The sequence below is a fragment of the Rattus norvegicus genome, chromosome 8 (assembly GCF_021556685.1).
Source record: "Rattus norvegicus strain SHRSP/BbbUtx chromosome 8, alternate assembly SHRSP_T2T, whole genome shotgun sequence".
Lineage (NCBI taxonomy): Eukaryota > Metazoa > Chordata > Mammalia > Rodentia > Muridae > Rattus > Rattus norvegicus.
In genome coordinates this window covers 122,023,741-122,042,950 of record NC_141541.1, presented here as the reverse complement: position 1 = coordinate 122,042,950, position 19,210 = coordinate 122,023,741, and the positions used below count along the sequence as shown (strand labels likewise).

Genomic DNA, 19,210 nt, shown 5'->3' with positions numbered 1-19,210 from the left:
GGACTGGAGATGTGCTCCTTGTTGCTCCTTGTTGAGGGGCACTGCTGTTCTTCCAGAGGAGACCCAGGTTCAGTTGGCTCACAGCATTGTTAGCTCTAGTTCCAGGAGTTGATGGAAGGCCATCTTCTGGCTTCTGTGGACACCAGCACACAAATGGGGCACATTTATGCACACAAACCATTCATACACATAAAGTCAAAATACATCTTTTTAAAATACTGATTTCCCCTAGTTAGGAAGTGTTTTAAGAATTAACTGATGGGGGGGTTGGGGATTTAGCTCAGCGGTAGAGCGCTTGCCTAGCAAGTGCAAGGCCCTGGGTTCAGTCCCCGGCTCCGGGGGAAAAAAAAAAAAAAAGATTTAAAAAAAAAAAAGAATTAACTGATGGGGCTGGAGAAGTGGTTTTAGTGGTTCAGAGCAAATGCTGAGGAGAGCAGATTTGGGGCACTTGCTATTCTTACAGAGCACCCAGGTTCAGTTCCCAACACCTACTGGGAGGTTCACAGTCCTCTGTAATTGCAGTTCCAAGGGAGCTGATACCTTCCTGCCTCCAGGGGCACTAGATATGCTTGTGGTGCACGCATATTCATACACATAAGCACAATGCTCATACACATCAAAGATGACTTGTTTAAAAAGCAGGGGAGATGCTAAAGAGATGGCTTGGTGGTTAAACCACTTGTGTTTGTAGAGGACCTGGGTTTGATTCCCAGCACTCATATGGTTACTCACAAACACCTATGACTCCATTTCCAAAGGATGTGATGCCCCTTTCTGACCTCCATGGATACCAGGCATGTACCTGGTGCGTATACATACACATAGACAAAACATTCATACACATGAGATATAATACAAACAAATCTTTAAAAATCACATGTTGTGGGCTGGAGAGATGACTCAGAAGTTAAGAGTTCTGGCTACTCTTTCAGAGACCCTGAGTTCAATTACCAGGCAACTACATGGTGACTTACAACAATCTATAATGAGATCTGGTTCCCCCCTCTAGCATGTAGTAATACATGCAGACTGAACGAATACTGTGCACATAATAAATCTTAGAAAAAAATAAGATTTAAAAAAACAAAACAAACAAACAAAAAAAAACCATGTAGCTCTTTTCCTGAAAATTGGTGTTCCCTTCCCAGCACCCAGGTCAGGTAGCTCACCACACATTATAATTCCAGCTCAGAGTATCTGGTGCCGATCTCTGGTCTCCAAGACATCCTACTTATATGTACATGACCACACACACAGTTAAAAATAAAACTTAAAAAAGGGAAAAAGGATGTGCGCTCAGGACGGCTCTCGCCTTATATCCTAGGACTCAATAGAGAGAGGTAGACAGCTCTGAGTTTGAGGCCAGCATATTGTGGATAGCAAGTTCCAGACCAGCCCAGGATGGTATGTATGATGATGACACCGAGTCTCAAGAAACTGGAGAGATGACTGGGAGGTTAAGAGCACTGGCTGCCCTTCTAGAGGACCTGGATTCGACTCCCAGCACCCATGTGATAGCTCACAACTGTGTCTGGTTTTTTTGTTTGTTTGTTTGTTTTTTGTTTTGTTTTTTTTTTTTTTTGGTTCTTTTTTTCGGAGCTGGGGACCGAACCCAGGGCCTTGCGCTTCCTAGGTAAGCACTCTACCACTGAGCTAAATCCCCAGCCCCTGTTTTTTTTTTTTTTTTTTAATGGATATTTTATGCATTTACATTTCAAATGTTATCCCCTTTCCCCCCCTCCCACCTCCTCTCCCCCTTCTTCCATGAAGATGCTCCTACTCCCACCCACCCCTCTCACAACAGTTTATCCAAAGATGTGAGAAAGACCACAGACCCAAATCATTGTGGCCAAATTAATTTAGGCAAGCTTTTTTATTTGTGTACATGGGCTGCCACTCCCCTGAAGACTGGATGCAAGAGGTCGACACTGGACGTGGGGAAAACAAGGTTTTTATAGCTAGGGGTAGGGAATTTCCAAATGGAGGATTTGGCTGGCAAATAAGTTGGTCCTAACCTTCTGGAACAAAGATATGGTTGTAAGGCAGTCATAACAACAGGTGGCTATAACCTTCTGACACAAAAGTTGGATTGCAAGACAGTTTTAACAACCTCCTGAAGCAAAAGAACTATAGCAGGCAGTCATAACACCTTCAGAAACAGATGCAAATTCTGCTTTCTTTAAAGACTCATTTGTGTCGTTTGATGTTTTTCTGAAAACTCTTATGAGTGGATGTTTTTGCTAAAACAGACATGTGAGAAGATGTTTTGCTAAGAACAGACACATGGTGTTTTTCTGGAGGCAGCCTAGAAAAAAAGACATGTGCTGTTTGACTAGAGCGGATACTGGAGAGAACACATGTTTAGGGAGAGTATAAATGTAGCCCAGCGAACATGGCTGATGCTGGACGGCATTGGTGCGCCTTGCCATTCTTTGCTGGTATTCGTTTGTCTGACTTCGCAAAGACCAGAAACCCTCTGGTGGTCTGGCAGCTCCTGCCACTGCTGCCGATTCGGACCTATTAGGCCTTAGGATTTCTTCTAGATCAAACCGCCATTACTAATTCGTAAATTGTATTGTCAAGTCCTGCCACTACTTATTGGTGTAAACTACACTGCTGGTGTCCTGACAACACGGACTAGGTTTGCTCCAACATCTATTCCTAAACAGGTCTGTATCCTTCTTTGCTCTATTAACCTCGCCTTTCTACTACCTTTGTGGGTAATGGACTAGAAGAGAAATTAAAACATTTAAAATAGGTTTTAAAGAACCTAAGCCTACAGAGATGGTTTCTGTTTGTCCTTACTATAAAATGGCTGTTGAGCTGGTTTATCAACCAACTTTCTGTTATTCCACTTTCAGGTTATTCCTATGCACTCATGGACTCCATAGGCTCACTCCTGCATGCACATGGTACACACACAATAAAGTCAGTAAAACAACAAAGGATACTATTGTCATAGATAATGGAACAAGGCTGGTTGAAACTCGGTGGCCTTTATGTCCTAGACCTTGTGTTCTATGTCTAACACCTCCAAAAATGTATTTGCTGTTAAAAATAGGGAGCTGGAGAGGTGGCTCAAAGCACTGGCTGCTTTTCTAGAGGACCTGGATCAATTCCCAGCACCCACACAGCAGCTCGCAACTATTAACTCCTATTTCAGGGGTCTGATACCCTCACATAGACATACATGCAGGCTAAACACCAATGTACATAAAATAAAAATAAATCATTTTAAAAATAAAAATAAATTAGAGAGCTAAGCAATGGTGGCCCACACCTTTAATCTCAGTACTCAGAAGCAGACGGATCTCTTTCTGAGTTCAAGACCATCCTGGTCTAAACAGTTGAGTTCCACGACAGCAGGAGCTACTCAGAGAAGGGGAAGGAGGGGTTGGGGATTTAGCTCAGTGGTAGAGTGCTTGAAGGCCCTGGGTTCGGTCCCCAGCTCCGGAAAAAAAAAAAAAAAAAGGGAACGGGGTGTGAGGTGTAGTGATGTTTTCATGTAGATGTGTTCAGATAATCTCAGCCCTGTGGAGTTAGAGACTGGGAGATGAAAAGTTGAAGCTCACCCTCAGCTACAGAGAAGACTTGAGGCCAGCTTGGGATACAGGAACTTCTGGCTCAGGGAGGGCTAGGGGGGAGGGAGATCTGTTGATGAATCCAAGGTCATGGAAGCAGACTGGTTTTTATGTGTATGTGGGTATCGGCCTGTACTCAGTACACATGCACACACATGCACTTGGGGAGGTTCATACGGCTTTAATAAGCTCCAGGACTCCAGGATCTGGGAAAGAGGGCAGCAGTGCTAGGGAGGAGGCACAGGAGATGGCCATGCTGGAGCCAGCGCAGGAACATCTGTGCACGGGCAGTGAGGTCAGCACAGAGTAAGGTGAATTCTAAGTTGTCTGTTTAGTAAGAGGTCCCAGATTGGAGAAGAGAAATGTTCAGGACAAAGATAACTTGGCTAGTATAACTATTGTAAAAATATAAATCATGGAAGGTTAGGCAATTCGCTAGATCCTGGCGTGACACCCTTTGAGTTCTTTCTCCATTGATTCAGAAGACATCCAAGGATTGTTGTTCAGAAGGGAGTCCAGCTGATACCTGACTGATAACATGCACTGTTTTTCTTGAGCTTTGTCCCAGGGTATCACCTGCTGAGTTGTTTGCCCTGCCTGGTCTTTTCTGTGCTGTCCTTAGGGCCCACCTACCCCTCCCCATTTCAATTGACTTTTGGGTTTTTTATTTTTCTATTTGATTCATAGTCATACTGTATAACCCATAGTGATCCTCCTGCCTCAGCATCTCCAGTGCTGAGGTTACACATACCTTATGACTTGAGTATGGTCCTGCAAAAGCCTGCCTATCCAGTAAATCCTCCAGAAAAGAGCCTGCCCAGAAGCCCTGTCCTGTACCTCATTTGCACTGTGTCCACCTTAGTGCCATCCCATGTGCCTCCAGGAAGAAAGGAAGGAATCCTGAGAAGGTGGTGGTTCACACCTTTAACCTCAGCACTAGTGTGGCGGAGGCAGGGGAATTTTATGAGTTTGAGACTTAACAGTTCCAGGCTGGCCAGGACTACATAGTAGGACCCTGTCTCCTGTAGGTGTGGGTGTTATAGCCAGGCATAAGGTTCATACCTGTAATCCTGGGACCGAGGAAGGTGAGGGAAGTGAATGGAGAGGCACGGCAAATGTGGCTCATGCGGTAGATTGCCTAGCAACGGCAGAGCCCTTGTTTGTGATCGCCACCACAGCATAGAGGACATGGTGGTTACACTCTGGAGGTAGAGGCAGGAGAATCAGGAGTCAGATTACAGTTGACAGATTTATCTACTGTTTGCTGTATTGTAGAGAAGTGGAATAAGCTTACTGTTTGGGGGCTAGTTTTATTTCTTCGAAATCTTACATTTTTTCACTTTGTCGTGCATTGTTTTGTTAATCAATTTTTCAAATGATACTTGTGAAATTGCGTTGTAAAGACATTTTCTTTTGGAAAATGGTGATTTTGGCCATGTCAGCTTTACCTTCGGTTGGAGTTTGTGGTATCTGGACTGCTTTCATTTAGTCCCCAGGTATCCCTCGGATGGTTTTTAGTGTCTCTGATTGTGACTTGCTGCTTAAGATGTCCGCTTTGGAGGCTGGGGATTTAGCTCAGTGGTAGAGCGCTTACCTAGGAAGCGCAAGGCCCTGGGTTCGGTCCCCAGCTCCGAAAAAAAAGAACCAAAAAAAAAAAAAAAGATGTCCGCTTTGCCCGCCCGCCCTTCCTCCTTCCTTCCCTCCCTCTCTCCTAGTTGTTGTCTGAGGGCTTAGCTCCTCAGTGGCATGTGCTATGGAGTGAGGGTTTTGTCAGCTTCTCCACAGGGGGCAGGAGCTCAAGTGTCTCTGCCCTTGCCTCTTCCACCTTCCAGTCGGATGAGCTGTCAGATCCACTGAGTGCCAGGTAAAACTGATCAGACAGTGACTCCAGGGTGGAGTGTGTGTGTTGGGGATGGGAAGTATTTTAAGTAGCAATGATCAAAAATAAAATGATTTTCTGCAAGGCCTTAGTAGATAGAGCCAGGCATGTTTCTTTTTGTTGTTCAGAGCCTGTGGAAATACTGTTTTCTCACAGGAAACTGAGTGGATTATCAGGCTCAGGAAGGGGCATCATAAAAGTTGGTTCAGAGCAGTGAGGCTGCCTTAATTCCATAGCCCTTGATCAGGATGCCAGCCAAATTTATTGTTTTGTGGAGGCAAGGTATCTCCCACCAAACCATCCCTGGCCCCCAGTTTTATATCGACACACTTAGATGTTGTAGGAGGTTGGTTTTAATAGAATCCTAATGGCGCTATTGCAAAGGCTGGGGGCAGCCACTCTCTAACAGGTAGGTATGTGTGGGCTTTGCTGGGAAACTGTTCTGCTGCAGAGCTGATTTCTGGATCCAGAGTGAGCTTGACAGTGGGCTGGAGCAGGAATGGCCACCTACTGTGTGAGGAAAGGCCAGGATAGGTGCTTCCCAGTGAGCCTGCCTCATATGGTCCTGTTCTGGCTACCAGAGCTACAACTGCCATGGGAGCCAAGGAGAGAGGGGTCTACGGAAGCTTTTGCTTTTGTTGTTTTTCGGTTCTTTGTTTTGTTTTGTTTTGTTTTGTTTTGTTGAGACAGAATTTCTCTATATAGCCTTGGCTGTCCTGGAACGCACTGTAGACCAGGGTGGTCTCAAACTCGAAGAGATCCACCTGCCTCTGCCACACAAGTGCTGGGATTAAAGGCGTGCGCCATCACACCCAGCTTGTTGTTTTTCTTCAGACAGGGTCTTGCTGTGCGGTTCAGGCTGGCCTTGAACACTGCCCCCTGCCTCTGTCCCCATCGGCTAGAAATACAGATGTGTACCGCTATGCCTGACGTAGCCCATATTCTTCAAGAGTTCCTTGTATATCTCTAGGGAATATACAATACTGTATAAGCGTAGAAAACTGCTGCTGCCGCTCTGTAAAGAGCCACAGATAAAACTGGGTAAGAAAAGATTAAGCTTCATGAACGTCATTTAAACCTCGGTCTTCTTCAGCTCTGGCTGCATGTGCAAGGGTTCTAATGCTAAATAATTTTATTTTCCTTTCTAACAGTACATGTGTGACTGTTATTTTTTTTTTCTTTATGTGTCTGTGTGGTTTCACTGTGTGTACCCAGTGCCTATGAAGGACAGAAGAGAGTATCCTATCCCCTGGAACTAGAGTTATAGACAGCACTGGGAATCGAACCCAGGCCCTCTGCAAGAGCATCCAGTACTCGACCTCTGGGCCACATCTGTAGCACCCCCTCCTTATTTTCTTTTATTTTTCTAAGTATAACCCAGGTGATCAAAAACACGCTATCCTTTTGCTTCTGTCTCCTGAATGCACTGTGTACTTGTAGAATGTATTAACATTGCTGTTCTTAAATAAAAACACAGAGGGGACCTGAAAGATAGCTCAGACGTGCACATTAGCTCATTGGGTGAAAGCGCTTGCCACCAATAAGACCTGAGTTCAGTCTGTAGAGTCTACATGGCATGGTAGAGACCGCCACTCCCAACAAACTGTCTCTGGCTACCACACATGTGATATTAGCACATACATGTTCACACACACAAAAGATCGTTTTATTCAAGTAAAAAGGTTGTAAAACAAATTAGGAGTAAGGAGATTGGAGATTGGTGTGGCTTAGTTGGGAGATTTGCCTGGCACCCAGGAAGCCCTGAGCTAGATCTCCAGCCACACAAGTAGTTAGATGTCTGCAGCCTTAGTGCTCAGAAAGGGAGGCAGGAGATCGGAGATTAAAGTCGTCCTCAGTTACATAGTGAGTTGAGGGCTAGTCTGGACTGCATGAGACAATATCTCTTTTTTTTTTTTTTTTTAATTAAAATCAAAACAACCAGGTACGACAATGACCCATGCCTGTAATATCATCGCTCAGGGCATGGAGGCAAGAATAATGAGAGTTCAGGGCCATCCTTAGCCACAGAATGAGTCTGAGGCAACCTGGGCTACCTGAGACCTTGTCTTAAAACACCACTTACTTAATCAAATAAGTAAGGTCAAATAAACAAGCCAGAACTATTAAGCCACTGTGTCTTGTCACACAGATGTAACTAGTGACATACTTCTGAAGGTGAGATATGCCCAACCAGTCATTGTTCCCTTCCTTGGCCCCATGGGGCATCCCCCTTTCCTGAAACCAGTAGAAGATCCCAGTAACCAGTGAGTGAGTGAGGTGGTAACAGGAAGTGGTGCAGGACTATAAAGCCACTAGCTGGCCCCTAGTGATCCCTTCCTCCTAACCTCCCCAGACAGTGTTGCTGTATGGGGTCACGGTGTTCAGATGCATGAGCCTGTGGGGACACTCCTCACTCAAAGCATCATAGTACTACTTCTTCTTGTGTGGACTAGAGATTGAATTCAGGATTTTTCCTGGGCTAGGCAGGTACTCTACCTCTGAGCTGTGTGTCCACCTTACATTACTGGGAAGCTTGTACTTATCAAGAATGAGGTGGCAGCCCACCGTGGGGGCACCTGCCTTTAATCCCCAGCACTCAGAAGACAGAGGCAGCTAGATGTCTTGAGTGTGAGGCCAGATTGGTTTATATAGTGAATTCTAGGACAGCCATGGATGGCTATGTAGAGAGCCTCTGTCTCAAACACATAATAGAGGGGGCTGGAGAGATGGTTCGACAGCTAAGAGCACTGTAAGGCCTGGGTTCAATTCCCAGTACCTACTTGGTGACCTACAAACATCTGTAACTGCAGTCTGGAGGATCTGATGCCCTTTTCTGGCCTATGGATGACTAAGCACACGCATGCTACACATACATAAAATAAAAAACAGTAACTGGGGGAAAAGGGATTGGAGAAGGCCAGGTGCCCTGACATTGAGCTTTCATCCCAGGATGCTGGAGGCAGAGGCAGGTGGATCTGAGTTTGAGACCACTCTGGTCTGTCTGGTAAATGTCAGAAGGCGACTTGTGCCTATAATCCGGAAATTGGGAAAGCTGAGACAGGAGAATTGCTCTGAGTTTTGAGGCCAGCCTAGACTACTGAATAAGACCCTGTCTTTGAACAGTTGATGGGACTCGTGCCTGTCATTCAGCACTTGGGAAGCTCATGTATAAAGCCCACCTAGACTATAAGTGTGAGGACAGTCTGTACTTCAGAGTAAGAGCCTTCTCCCATTCTCTAGTTGGTGGCATATATACTCAAATTGGATCCATGCAGAGATTAGCATGGCTCCTGCAAAAGAATGGCATGGAAATCTTGGAGGAAGGCAGTATCCATGGAAACGGTGTTGGGGGAGAAAAGAGGGTAATGATGTAATTATAAACTCAATAAAAATACATATTACAAAAATAGAAACTATTTTTACAAGCTCACCATGCAGCCCAGGCTGGTCTCAAACTCAAGACTCTTCTATCCCTGTCCCTTCCCTAGTCCTGGGATTCTACTGTGTCACAAGCATGGAATACATGTACACATATTTGGAAAATGTGTTTGGAAACATGTGTCCTACATGTATGTCGCTTCACACTTTAACCTTTGCAATTTACTTATTCTCTCTGTATTTTTTTAGACTACTTTTTGAGATTCTGGTATAATTACATCATTTCCCAGCCTTGCTGTCCTCCAGCCCCTCCCCTCCTGCCCTCACCTCCGTACAGTCTCCTCATCTTAAACCTTACTTGTTTTCACAGCCTTTCAGTATTGGACAAAGGCACTGTCCACCCACGAGTAATTGAGTCCGGCCTTCTCTCTCTGTGTTGTAGGTGCTCCATCCTTGCTTGCAGTGCTTATGTGGCCCTGGCCTTAGGTGACAACCTCATGGCGTTGAACCATGCAGATCAGCTCCTGCAGCAGCCCAAGCTGTCTGGCTCTCTTAAGTAAGTGTGACTTCACCTGCACGCTCACTTGTTTCAAAGTCTCTGCTTGCTCTCTACACGGCTGGCTTTTATTCTCCAGTTGGATGTGTGCCGGTGAAGAAAGCCTGTGTGCAGGTATAAGACTTTAGTCCTGGGACTTAGGAGATGCAAGATCAGAAATTCACATCTAGGCTCATATATGTACCAAGTTATCTTGAGCTACTTGAGACCCTGTCTCAGGTTAAGAAAAGGAGGGAAGAAGGAAGGACAGACAGGCAATGGTAGCTCATAACTGTAAGCCTAGAACTAGAAATTGAGACAAGAGGATTAGTTGCTTTGAGTTCAAAGCCAGACCAGAGCCCTATCTTTAAAAGCAAAACAAACAAATACAAAAAAATCCCACAAATGTGACTTGGCCCATAGTGTGCTTGCCTCACGTGCATGAAGCCCCGGGTTCAGGTACAGCATCCACATGGCATGTGCCACATACATGTCATCCCGAGAGGTGTGGTCACGGACACGAGGACCAGAAGTTAAAGGTGTGAGGCAGCCTGGGGTATGTGGGTCACAGTGCAGATTTTCTTTACTTTTAGATAGAGCTTGAGTATGTGGCCCTGGGGGCCTGGCTGCTCACCTCTGCCTCCTGTGTGAGAACTGAAGCTCTGCTCCACCGCACCTGGCTTATGATGTGGGTTTTCTCTCTTTCACTTTGTCTTGTCTGAGGAGTTGTAAATGTAATTTATTACTAGTTGTGTGAATGTAGGTGTGCAAGGGCCCCAGCACGTGTGCCACATTCACAGGGAAGAGGAGGACAACTCCAGAGGCACTTCTCACACACTCTACCTCATGGAGGGCGGCCGTGGGTCCTGCCGTGGCTCTGTGATGTGAGCGGTGGCCTCACAGTCGGGTGGCAGGCATGGGGCTTCCCATGCTGCTGCTGTGGTGCTTAGCTGGTGGCTTTGCTTGGAAATAGTTCTTCTGACTTACGGGGGTTGGACTTGGGTCCTTCGGTGTTTTTGTACTTGGATTTTGTTGTTGTTTTGTGGGGTTGGTTTTGGGTTTTATTTGTTTTAGTTTGTTTTGGTTCAGTTTTCAAGATAGAATTTTTTATGTAGCCCTGTCTATCCTGGAACTCACTCTGTAGACCAGGCTGGCTTTGAACTCAGAGATCTGCTGCCTCTGCCTCCCGAGTGGGCACGCACTATTTGTTTGTTTGCTTGTCTGTGGTGTTTGTACAAATGATGATTTGGGTAGTGCATATATATCACAGGAGCACAACAGCTCACAAGACTTCGCTCTCTCTAGCACATGGGTTGGAGTCAGGAAATAGGCTTGTTGTCAAGAGTTAGCCTTCATTCTGGGTTACAGTAACCTAAATCAGCTTAGCTTTCAGTTCAGGGACAGACGTGAAGCATGTGAAACGCATGCCCAGTGTCACTGTGCATTAAGCATGTCTGTGATGACCTGTTCTTCAGACTGGAATTTGCATTTTCATTTCAGGTTTTTGGGCCATTTATATGCTGCAGAAGCCCTCATCTCCCTCGACAGAATATCTGATGCCATTACGCACTTGAACCCAGAGAATGTCACTGATGTCTCTTTAGGAATCTCTTCAAATGAACAGGACCAAGGTTAATGAGGACACATTTGATCAGAACTGGTCACTGCCGCCACTTCTGTCCTGTGTAACTCAGGATGTGTAGGACCCAAGGGCATGGTTGTGAAGGGAAGGAAGTTTGAAGTCTCTCCATGCCTATGGCTGTCCTTACTGTGTACTGATTGTTGGCGAAGAAAGGCCGGGAAACTGCTTGTCACGTGGCCTAAATTCTCAGAGGCTGACATGTTAGGATTCTTCCCTTCCATCCCTTCCCTTCCTCCATCCTGCCTTCTCCTTACCTTACCCTCCCTCCCTCCTTCCTTCCTCCTTTCTTCCTCACACCCCACACCCCTTCCCCTTTGTCTTAAAGAGATATAATCTCACTTTTTGCCCAGGCTCGTGCCATCCTCTGACCTGGCTGGACTTTTTGAGTGCTAGGCTTACAGGCGTTTGTGCCCACCCACCTGGCTTAAGATTTATTTGGGTTTGGTTCTGACACTTTTTTTCTTTGAACTGATTCCTCTGTGCAAGAGGAGACATGGTTTTCAAACAATTTTCAGTCACGTTTAAGTTTCTGATTCTGTGAGACCATGTGGTCCCCTCTTCATGACTAACTCATGTGGGGTGGTGGTGAGGTTGCATCCTGACACCTTTAACAGGGCCTCCACAACACCAAAAGCAAGTACTTGCACTCATTACGGTCCTACTTGGTAAGAAACTTAGGTATTTAGAAGATGTGCTGTTGTCCTGCCCTCAGATTTATTTTCATGTATTTGTAGGATCAGACAAGGGTGAAAATGAAGCAATGGAATCCTGTAAGTAAGAAGTTTTGTAAATCCTTAAGTAGCCTGGCCTGCATCCCAAAGATTTAGACCCTGCATCTCTGTGTCCGTGTATCTGTCAGCCTGAGGAATAGTGCTTTGTTCAAGTGCTCAGCGGTGGAGTGGTGCTCTCCTGTCCTCTGCACAGCCCCTTCATCAGTGTCTACGCTCTCTCCTCAGCTGGCAAACGCGCCCCTCAGTGCTACCCCAGTTCTGTCAACTCTGCCCGGACTGTGATGCTCTTCAACCTGGGCAGTGCGTACTGCCTGAGGAGCGAGTATGACAAGGCCCGCAAGTGTCTGCATCAGGTGAGAGAACATGGGGAGAGGGCAGCCTTCGTGCACACCAGCCATGAGGACCTGAGAGTGTATGGAGTTTGTGATTTTTGATTGAGGTTTATGGTCAATTTATTAAACACTTGAAATATTTTTCCAGGTTTAAAATATTCTTGGGAACATGGTAGGGCATATTTTTAATCCCAGTATTCGGGAGGTAGAAACAGGTGAGAACTCTGAGTTCAAGGTCGGCTGACCTACCTACAAAGAGTTCCAGGCCATCTAGAGCACATAGTGAGACCCTGTGTGCTGGCTTGTTTGTATTAGCTTTATAGAAGCTAGAATCATTTGGGAAGAGGACTCTTCAATTGAAAAAATGCCTCCATAAGGGGCTGGGGATTTAGCTCAGTGGTAGAGCGCTTACCTAGGAAGCGCAAGGCCCTGGGTTCGGTCCCCAGCTCCGGAAAAAAAGACTAAAAAAAAAAAAAAAAGAAAAAAAAGAAAAAATGCCTCCATAAGATCTGATTATAGGACAGTTTCTTATTTACTGATTGATGTAAGTGATACTGTCCTTGGGCTGGTGGTTCTGGATTCTCTAAGAAAGCAGGCCATGAGGAGCAAGCCAGTGAGCAGCATCCTCCATGGCCTCTGCATCAGCTCCTGCCTCATGGTTCCTGCCCTGTGTGAGTTCTTGTCCTGACTTCCCAGGAAGACGGACTGTGAACTACGAGTGGAAACAAACCCTGTCCTTCCCAAATTGATTTGGTCATGGTGTTCATCGTGGTGCATGCCTTTCATCCAGGCGTTCAGGAAGCAGACGCAGGCAGTGAGTCTGAGGCCAGCGTGATCTATAGAGCCAGTTCCAAGACAACCAGAGCTTCACAGAGAAACCCTCTCTCAAGAAACAAAACAAAACAAAAAGACATTATGAGAGAGCCTACATTCTCACTTTGTTAGGGGGACTGAGACTGATCTGACTCCCGGGAGACATGGTGGCTTCCATACACTGTGAGCTCACACAGGTAACTCTGGGGTGTGCACAAGTGACGAGCTCTATCGTGGACAATGACCATCTGAGAGCTTGGTATTTAGTCAGCATTTCAAGTACAAAATCAAACATTTGATGCTGATCTCTCCAGGAAAACTTTGAGGGGCTGAGTATGTGAGCTATAAACTGCAAAGAGGTGAAATTTCTTGTCAGTGATGGAACTTTATGCACCAGCCCTTCTGATGCCCTCTGACCCCCAGCCCCTGTGGCCAGCAGGGCTTTTGATCTACAGTTAGTGTCTTAGTCCTGTTCTGGTTCTTGTATGGTAGGTGGTCATGGCTATTGCCGTGCAGGGAGAGACAAATGAGGTCAGTCCTGTCAGGGTCTCAGGTTTGTTTTTGGTCTCTATTCTTTGGATTAATCCAGTGGCAGGGTCATTGTTAATTGGGAGGCCCACCATGTCTAGGATGACAGAACAGTGACTTGGAGAGTCAGAAAGAGCTCTGAGCCAGTGCTTCCAAATCCCTACCCATGATTCCAAACAGTCAGCAGCCAAATGCCATTAAGTCTCAGAAAGTCGTTACCTTGAATTCTCTTATCCTAGTAAAGGAGATAGATAGATAGATAGATAGATAGATAGATAGATAGATAGATACATACATACATACATACATACATACATACATACATACATACATAGGGACTGTGGTCCATGAAAAGAGTGACAGCAAATGGCCTGTGTTTACTAGCCCTAAGAGAAAATAGAACTTAAAGAAGACCGTGCACATGAACAGGTGTGTGTGTGTGTGTGTGTGTGTGTGTGTGTGTGTGTGTGTGTGTGTAAGTTAGAAGACAACTTGAGGTCATTAACTTAATTATTTCCTTTACCCTGAATCATCTCAGCCCCTCCTTCCCTCCAAAAAAATAAAGACGTGAGTATCCACCAAGTGTAGTGGTGCTCCTGCCCACGTAAAGCCACACCTGCAGGCATAGATAGCACTTGACTTTCTAGAGCAAGCTGTTAGCCGCCTGTGATGGGAGAACGAGAGAGCACATCTTAAGAGCTAAAGAGCGAGGGGTGGGGTGGTGCACTTGGAGGCAGGGGTGGCCCGGCTCTGGGTTAGAAGCGCAGCAGTACACATCTGCATCACTCCCAGCCTGCCTTCCGTGGTATTTCACATTGCTTACTAAAAATGTAAGGCCAGGCTGGGCTGCGGCAAGAGACCTTGCCTCAGGTAAATTGAAGGGGACGGGGCAGGAGTATTTGCACAAGAGTATTTTCCTAGTTGGATTAAAAGAAGAAGCAAAGCGGTGGGGAAACAGCCCCGTGACTCCTGGGGACAGACACAAGGAATTTGCCTGTGATCTTAGCAAGCAGACTCCCGTTCTCAGTCCAGTGTCAGAGGAAGCTGCGGTGAGCTGTGGTGAGTTGATGTGGAGTCTGAGGCAGCTCTGCTTAAATCTGCAGGTTAATTCACTCAGAAGCACAGTGTGTGTCTGCTGAGGTAGAGTCTCGCTTTGTAGCCAAAGTGAGCCTCTTGTCCTGGAGGTGAAGCCTTATGCCACCAATGAGTCTTCCTGCAGATGGTGTTGTAAATGCAACTGTTAGCCGTCCTGGAGAGGACAGCCAGGGTTACACAGAGGGACCCTGTCTCAGACAAACAAACTAGCCAGGTATTGGGGTGCACACCTTTAGTTCCAGCATCAGGAGGCAGAGGCGGGTGAAACTCAGAGTCTAAGGCCAGCCTGGTCTACAGAGTTCCAGGACAGCCATTGCTACCCAAAGAAACTCTGTCTGAACCCCCACACTCCCAAAAAGATTTTTGTTCAGAAGAGACAGGAGTAAACTTGTTCATGTGACTGGAGTGTAGACCCTAATGGGCAGAGAGCAGTGAGAGCTCCCAGGAAAGGAGGAACACAGGTCTGTCTGCAGAGGCTGCGGCAGGACGCTTGGACTGTTAGGGTCAGCTTGAACGACTTCATGACAACCATCTCACAGTAACAAGCGGACACTGCGACCTTCGGTGGTCGGCAGAGGCAGGGAGACCTCTGAATTTAATGACAGCCAGATCTACAGAGCAAGTCCCAGACATTTCATGGCTATCAGTAAGAAACCCTTTCAAGAAGAAGAGATGGAGGTGAAGACGTAGAATTGAGGAGCTGCAGAGGTGGCTCGGCAGTCAGAGCAGACAGAACACCATGTGATGTGCTGACAGTCACCTGTAACTCCAGCTCCCGAGATCCATGAGGTCTGACCTCTGTGAGGAACACAGGACAGGAAGATGATCCACTGGTGAAGTCACTTGATGTCAAGCCTGATGGCCTAAGTTCAACTCTCCCAGGACCATTGGTGGAAGCAGCTTGTAGGAGATGTCCTCTGACCTCCACTGTGTACTGTGGCACATACACCACCCACACACACACTGTCACACACAAATGAACAGAAAGGAAAAAAGGAATTAGGAACTAGAAAGATGGCTCAGCTTCTTTTGTTTGTTTGTTTTTGAGACAGGATTTCTCTAACTCTGGCTCTGGCTATCTCAGAACTCACTCTGTAGACCACGCTGGCCTTGAACTCAGACACCCACCTGCCTCTGACCCTTAATCTACTGAGATTAAGGGGTGTACCACCCCCTGGTGACAGCGCTGCTGGTAAGAGCGCTTGCTCTTGCAGAGGACTCAGGTTTGGATCCCAGGATTTACCTGGTGGCCTACAACCATGTATAACTCGAGTTCCCGAAGATCTCCTGCTTCCTTCTGACCTCCTCAGTTTGCTGGGTATGGATGGGTGCACATACACAAACAGACAAAACACATGCACATAAAAATAAACTGACCTAAAAAAAAATTTTTTTAGGTAAAGTCATACAGACCTGTAACTCAGAGCCAGGTAGAGGCCCGGATGAGTTCAGGGTCATCCTTGGCTGAATACTTTAGGGTTGCTGTCTCAAAAGTAATCAAGGGGTGGGGGAGCTAAAAGCAGCACTGGGGAATTGGGAGGAGGCTGGGAGCCTACATTTTCATGTCATACATGAGGGAAAGTACATGTTAAGTCTAATAGTAGGTAGGTTTCAATGCTAAGTGAAGTGATAGATTCCTGTACCCTATACCCAGGCCTGTGGTGAAGGCCTGTCATCCCTTTAGCCACAAACAGCCAAGCATGATGACTCCAAGCACAGGACACTCAGTGTGAGGCCATCCTGGGCTACAGTGTGAGCTTTTACACTGTAAAAGCAAAGGCAGCTGGGAGACAGCTCAGGGTCAAGGGGTCCTGAGAACCTGAGACCCCAAGTCAACTGGCCAGCTTCTCATGGAGAGTGTTTCTGAGGACTGGGTGTCTGTTGTGGTTCTTGGAGTTGTATCCTAAACTGTTGGCTCTCACTGGTCTCTCTCTCTCATGGGCAAAGGCGGCATCAATGATCCATCCTAAAGAGGTGCCCCCTGAGGCCATCCTGCTGGCGGTCTACCTTGAGCTGCAGAATGGTAAGTCTCTTCAGAGTGTTGACTTTCAAAGTGCTCGAGAGTTTTGGTGTATCTGCCATCTCTCTTCAGATTCAAACTCAGGACAAGGCATGCTGGTCTGTCCCTAGAATTAAAGCACTTGAAAGGTAGAGGCAGGAGAGTCATGTGATCAAGACTTCTCTGTCTCCAAAAGAATAATAGTGTAAAGCTTCCCAGTCCTGAGAACTTGGACCATGTTTTCTAAGTGCTGCCCCTCAAGGTTTTGACACACAGAGCCCTGCTCATAAATTAAAGTCTGAAAAATGCAAAGCATTGACTTCTGACCTCAGAATCGGTCCCTGAACGTGAGCTTGGCCGCCTTGTTAAAGGTTGGTTTGTTTGTTTATTATACATGAGCATACTGTCTGTTTTCAGACACACCAGAAGAGGGCATCAGATCCCATTACAGATGGTTGTGAACCACCATGTGGTTGCTGGGATTTGAACTCAGGACCTCTGGAAGAGCAGACAGTGCTCTTAACCACTGAGCCACCTCTCCAGCCCACATGAAGTTTGTCATGAGCAGCTGACTGACTCTTAATTGAGAACGTAGACCACGGTGCTGCTTGCTTGGAATTGCACAGCGCAGTATTTTTGTTTGGTTGGGTTTTTTTTGTTTTGTTCTTTGTTTTTTGGGTTTTTTTTTTTTTTTTCTTTTTTTTGGTTTGGTTTGGTTTGGGTTTGTTTTTTAAAAGGATCTCTGGCAAAGTTTTATTAAAGGAAAACTTTCTTGTTTACTTCTCTTCTCACCGGTCTATTCTGGCGTGCTTTTAATAATATGAGAATCACCTGGGTCACTGACAGCCAGTGTGCATACTCTGTAGTATTTTCCACACGCTGTGCCCAATTCAGTGTTATTGCCACTGTGCTGATGGACACCAGTTTAAGCCAACGTGGCATAGTACTCTATTTCAGATTTCCTCAAAGCTGGGCAGTTGCTGGTGAGGATAACCAGGTTGCCTTGTCTGATCGTCTTCAGATCTGTCTGTGCCCCAGCACGTGCTTGCCACTTTTCATAACAAGCTGGAGCCTAGAGTTGATGGACTCCAGAGACTTTTTCGTCTTTTTTTTTTTAATTATTTTATGTATATGAGTATACTATAGCTTCAGACACTCCAGAAGAGGGCATCGGATCCCATTACAGATGGTTGTGAGCCACCATGTGGTTGCTGGGGATTGAACTCAGAACCTCTGGAATAGCAGTCAGTGCTCTTAACCGCTGAGCCATCTCCCCAGCCCACTTTTTCCGTCTTCTTTGCAGCCACCATCTTCTTGCCTTAGGTGCGGGACAACCCCCAACCAAGATCAAACGCCAAGATGGCTGGGGAGCGAGAAAGGGCTGGTTGTTATTTTTTTATCTGTTATTTTTATTCTTTTGTGTTTGTAATGGGTTCCACTATGTTGCCCTGGCTGGTCTGGAACTTACTGTGTAGACCAAACTGGCCACAAACTTATAGATCCAGCAGCCTCTGCCTCTTAACTAATGTATGTGATTAAATGTATATTCCACTGCTCCACACGCATTTTACAAGAATTGTCAAAAAAAAAAAAAAATCAAAGCCAGGCACTTGGGAATTGAACCTGGGTCCTCTGGAAGAGCAGCCTGTGTTCTTAACCTCTGAGCCATCTCTCCAGCATCTTCTGTTTTTATAGTTGAAGAGACTAATTAAATGCCTGGCACTCTGAGGGCCTGGCTGACTGAAAGCCAGGATGTCTATAGGAGGTGGTAGGCCTGAATCCCTTGAACCCCTTCTGTTGTACAGCCTGCCTGAGTTATAAAAACTTGTCTGGGCATCAGTTCCTCGTCCAGCTGGGGCAAGAGAGCAGAGCTGTCTAGGACTCCGTCATCTCCTTTTCAGGCTTCTGTCACCTTGCTCTGTACAGTGCTGTGTGCCTGCTCTCTTTAATGGACTGTGTTTCTCTAGGTAACACGCAGCTGGCCTTGCAGATGATCAAACGGAACCAGCTGCTCCCTGCAGTAAAGGCGCACTCCGATGTGAGGAAGAAGACAGTATTCCAGCCTGTGCACCCCATCCAGCCCATCCAGATGCCGGCATTCACCACGGTACAGAGGAAGTGAGCGCTCGCTGTGGAGGAGCTGTACCTGAGGCCCAGGGCGTGTTGAGGGCCTCTCAGTTGTCCACAGGAAAGGCAGTAGAGGAAATACAGTGGCAACAGTGCTGGCCGGAAGGCGGTTTGAGACGAGTGCACCCCTCGGTTTTATGGCAGAGGCTTACTTAAAACTAAGGACTCATAACCCACTGTCAGCTTTTATTTAATCTCTGCAAGTCTTTTAATTGTGAACCATTGTGTTGGTATGTCTGTGTCTAGGCATTAAAACATGTTCTTATCAGAACAGTTTTGTGGTCTGTTTTGAAATAGTTTAGCAACTGATTTATTGTTAAGGTTGAAAAGAAAGAACTAACAGGGGCTGGGGATTTAGCTCAGTGGTAGAGCGCTTACCTAGGAAGCGCAAGGCCCTGGGTTCGGTCACCAGCTCCGAAAAAAAGAACCAAAAAAAAAAAAAAAAAGAAAGAAAGAACTAACAAATATCTGCTCTAAGCATTTCAGAAGTTCTTCTTGGGGTACAGGAAGTGAGGTAAACTCATGCTCACCTCCAGGGTCTGTCTTTTTTTTTTGTTGTTGTTCTTTTTT

General features: G+C 46.2%; 1 protein-coding gene, 1 non-coding gene and 1 pseudogene across 13 annotated transcripts in view; 2 read left to right on the top strand and 1 right to left on the bottom strand.

Moving 5' to 3' along the window:
* Cnot10 (CCR4-NOT transcription complex, subunit 10) overlaps nt 1–18,911 on the top strand; it is a 49,535-nt gene extending 30,624 nt beyond the window's left edge. For 6 of the 12 annotated variants that reach the window (XM_087562459.1, XM_087562458.1, XM_087562455.1 and 3 more), the window contains 6 exon segments: nt 9,281–9,394; nt 10,874–11,004; nt 11,750–11,785; nt 11,972–12,099; nt 16,462–16,537; nt 18,481–18,911. In XM_087562459.1, the coding sequence (XP_087418585.1) occupies nt 9,281–9,394; nt 10,874–11,004; nt 11,750–11,785; nt 11,972–12,099; nt 16,462–16,537; nt 18,481–18,635 (640 nt within the window). In that variant the 3' untranslated portion in view covers nt 18,636–18,911. 12 annotated transcript variants of the gene reach the window in all.
* LOC120094421 (U6 spliceosomal RNA) lies at nt 8,692–8,795 on the top strand. The gene has a single exon (XR_015628368.1). It is a non-coding gene; the product is annotated as a U6 spliceosomal RNA (small nuclear RNA).
* Rpl30-ps11 (ribosomal protein L30, pseudogene 11) lies at nt 17,244–17,823 on the bottom strand (annotated as a pseudogene).
* Nucleotides 18,912–19,210: the final 299 nt, after the last annotated feature.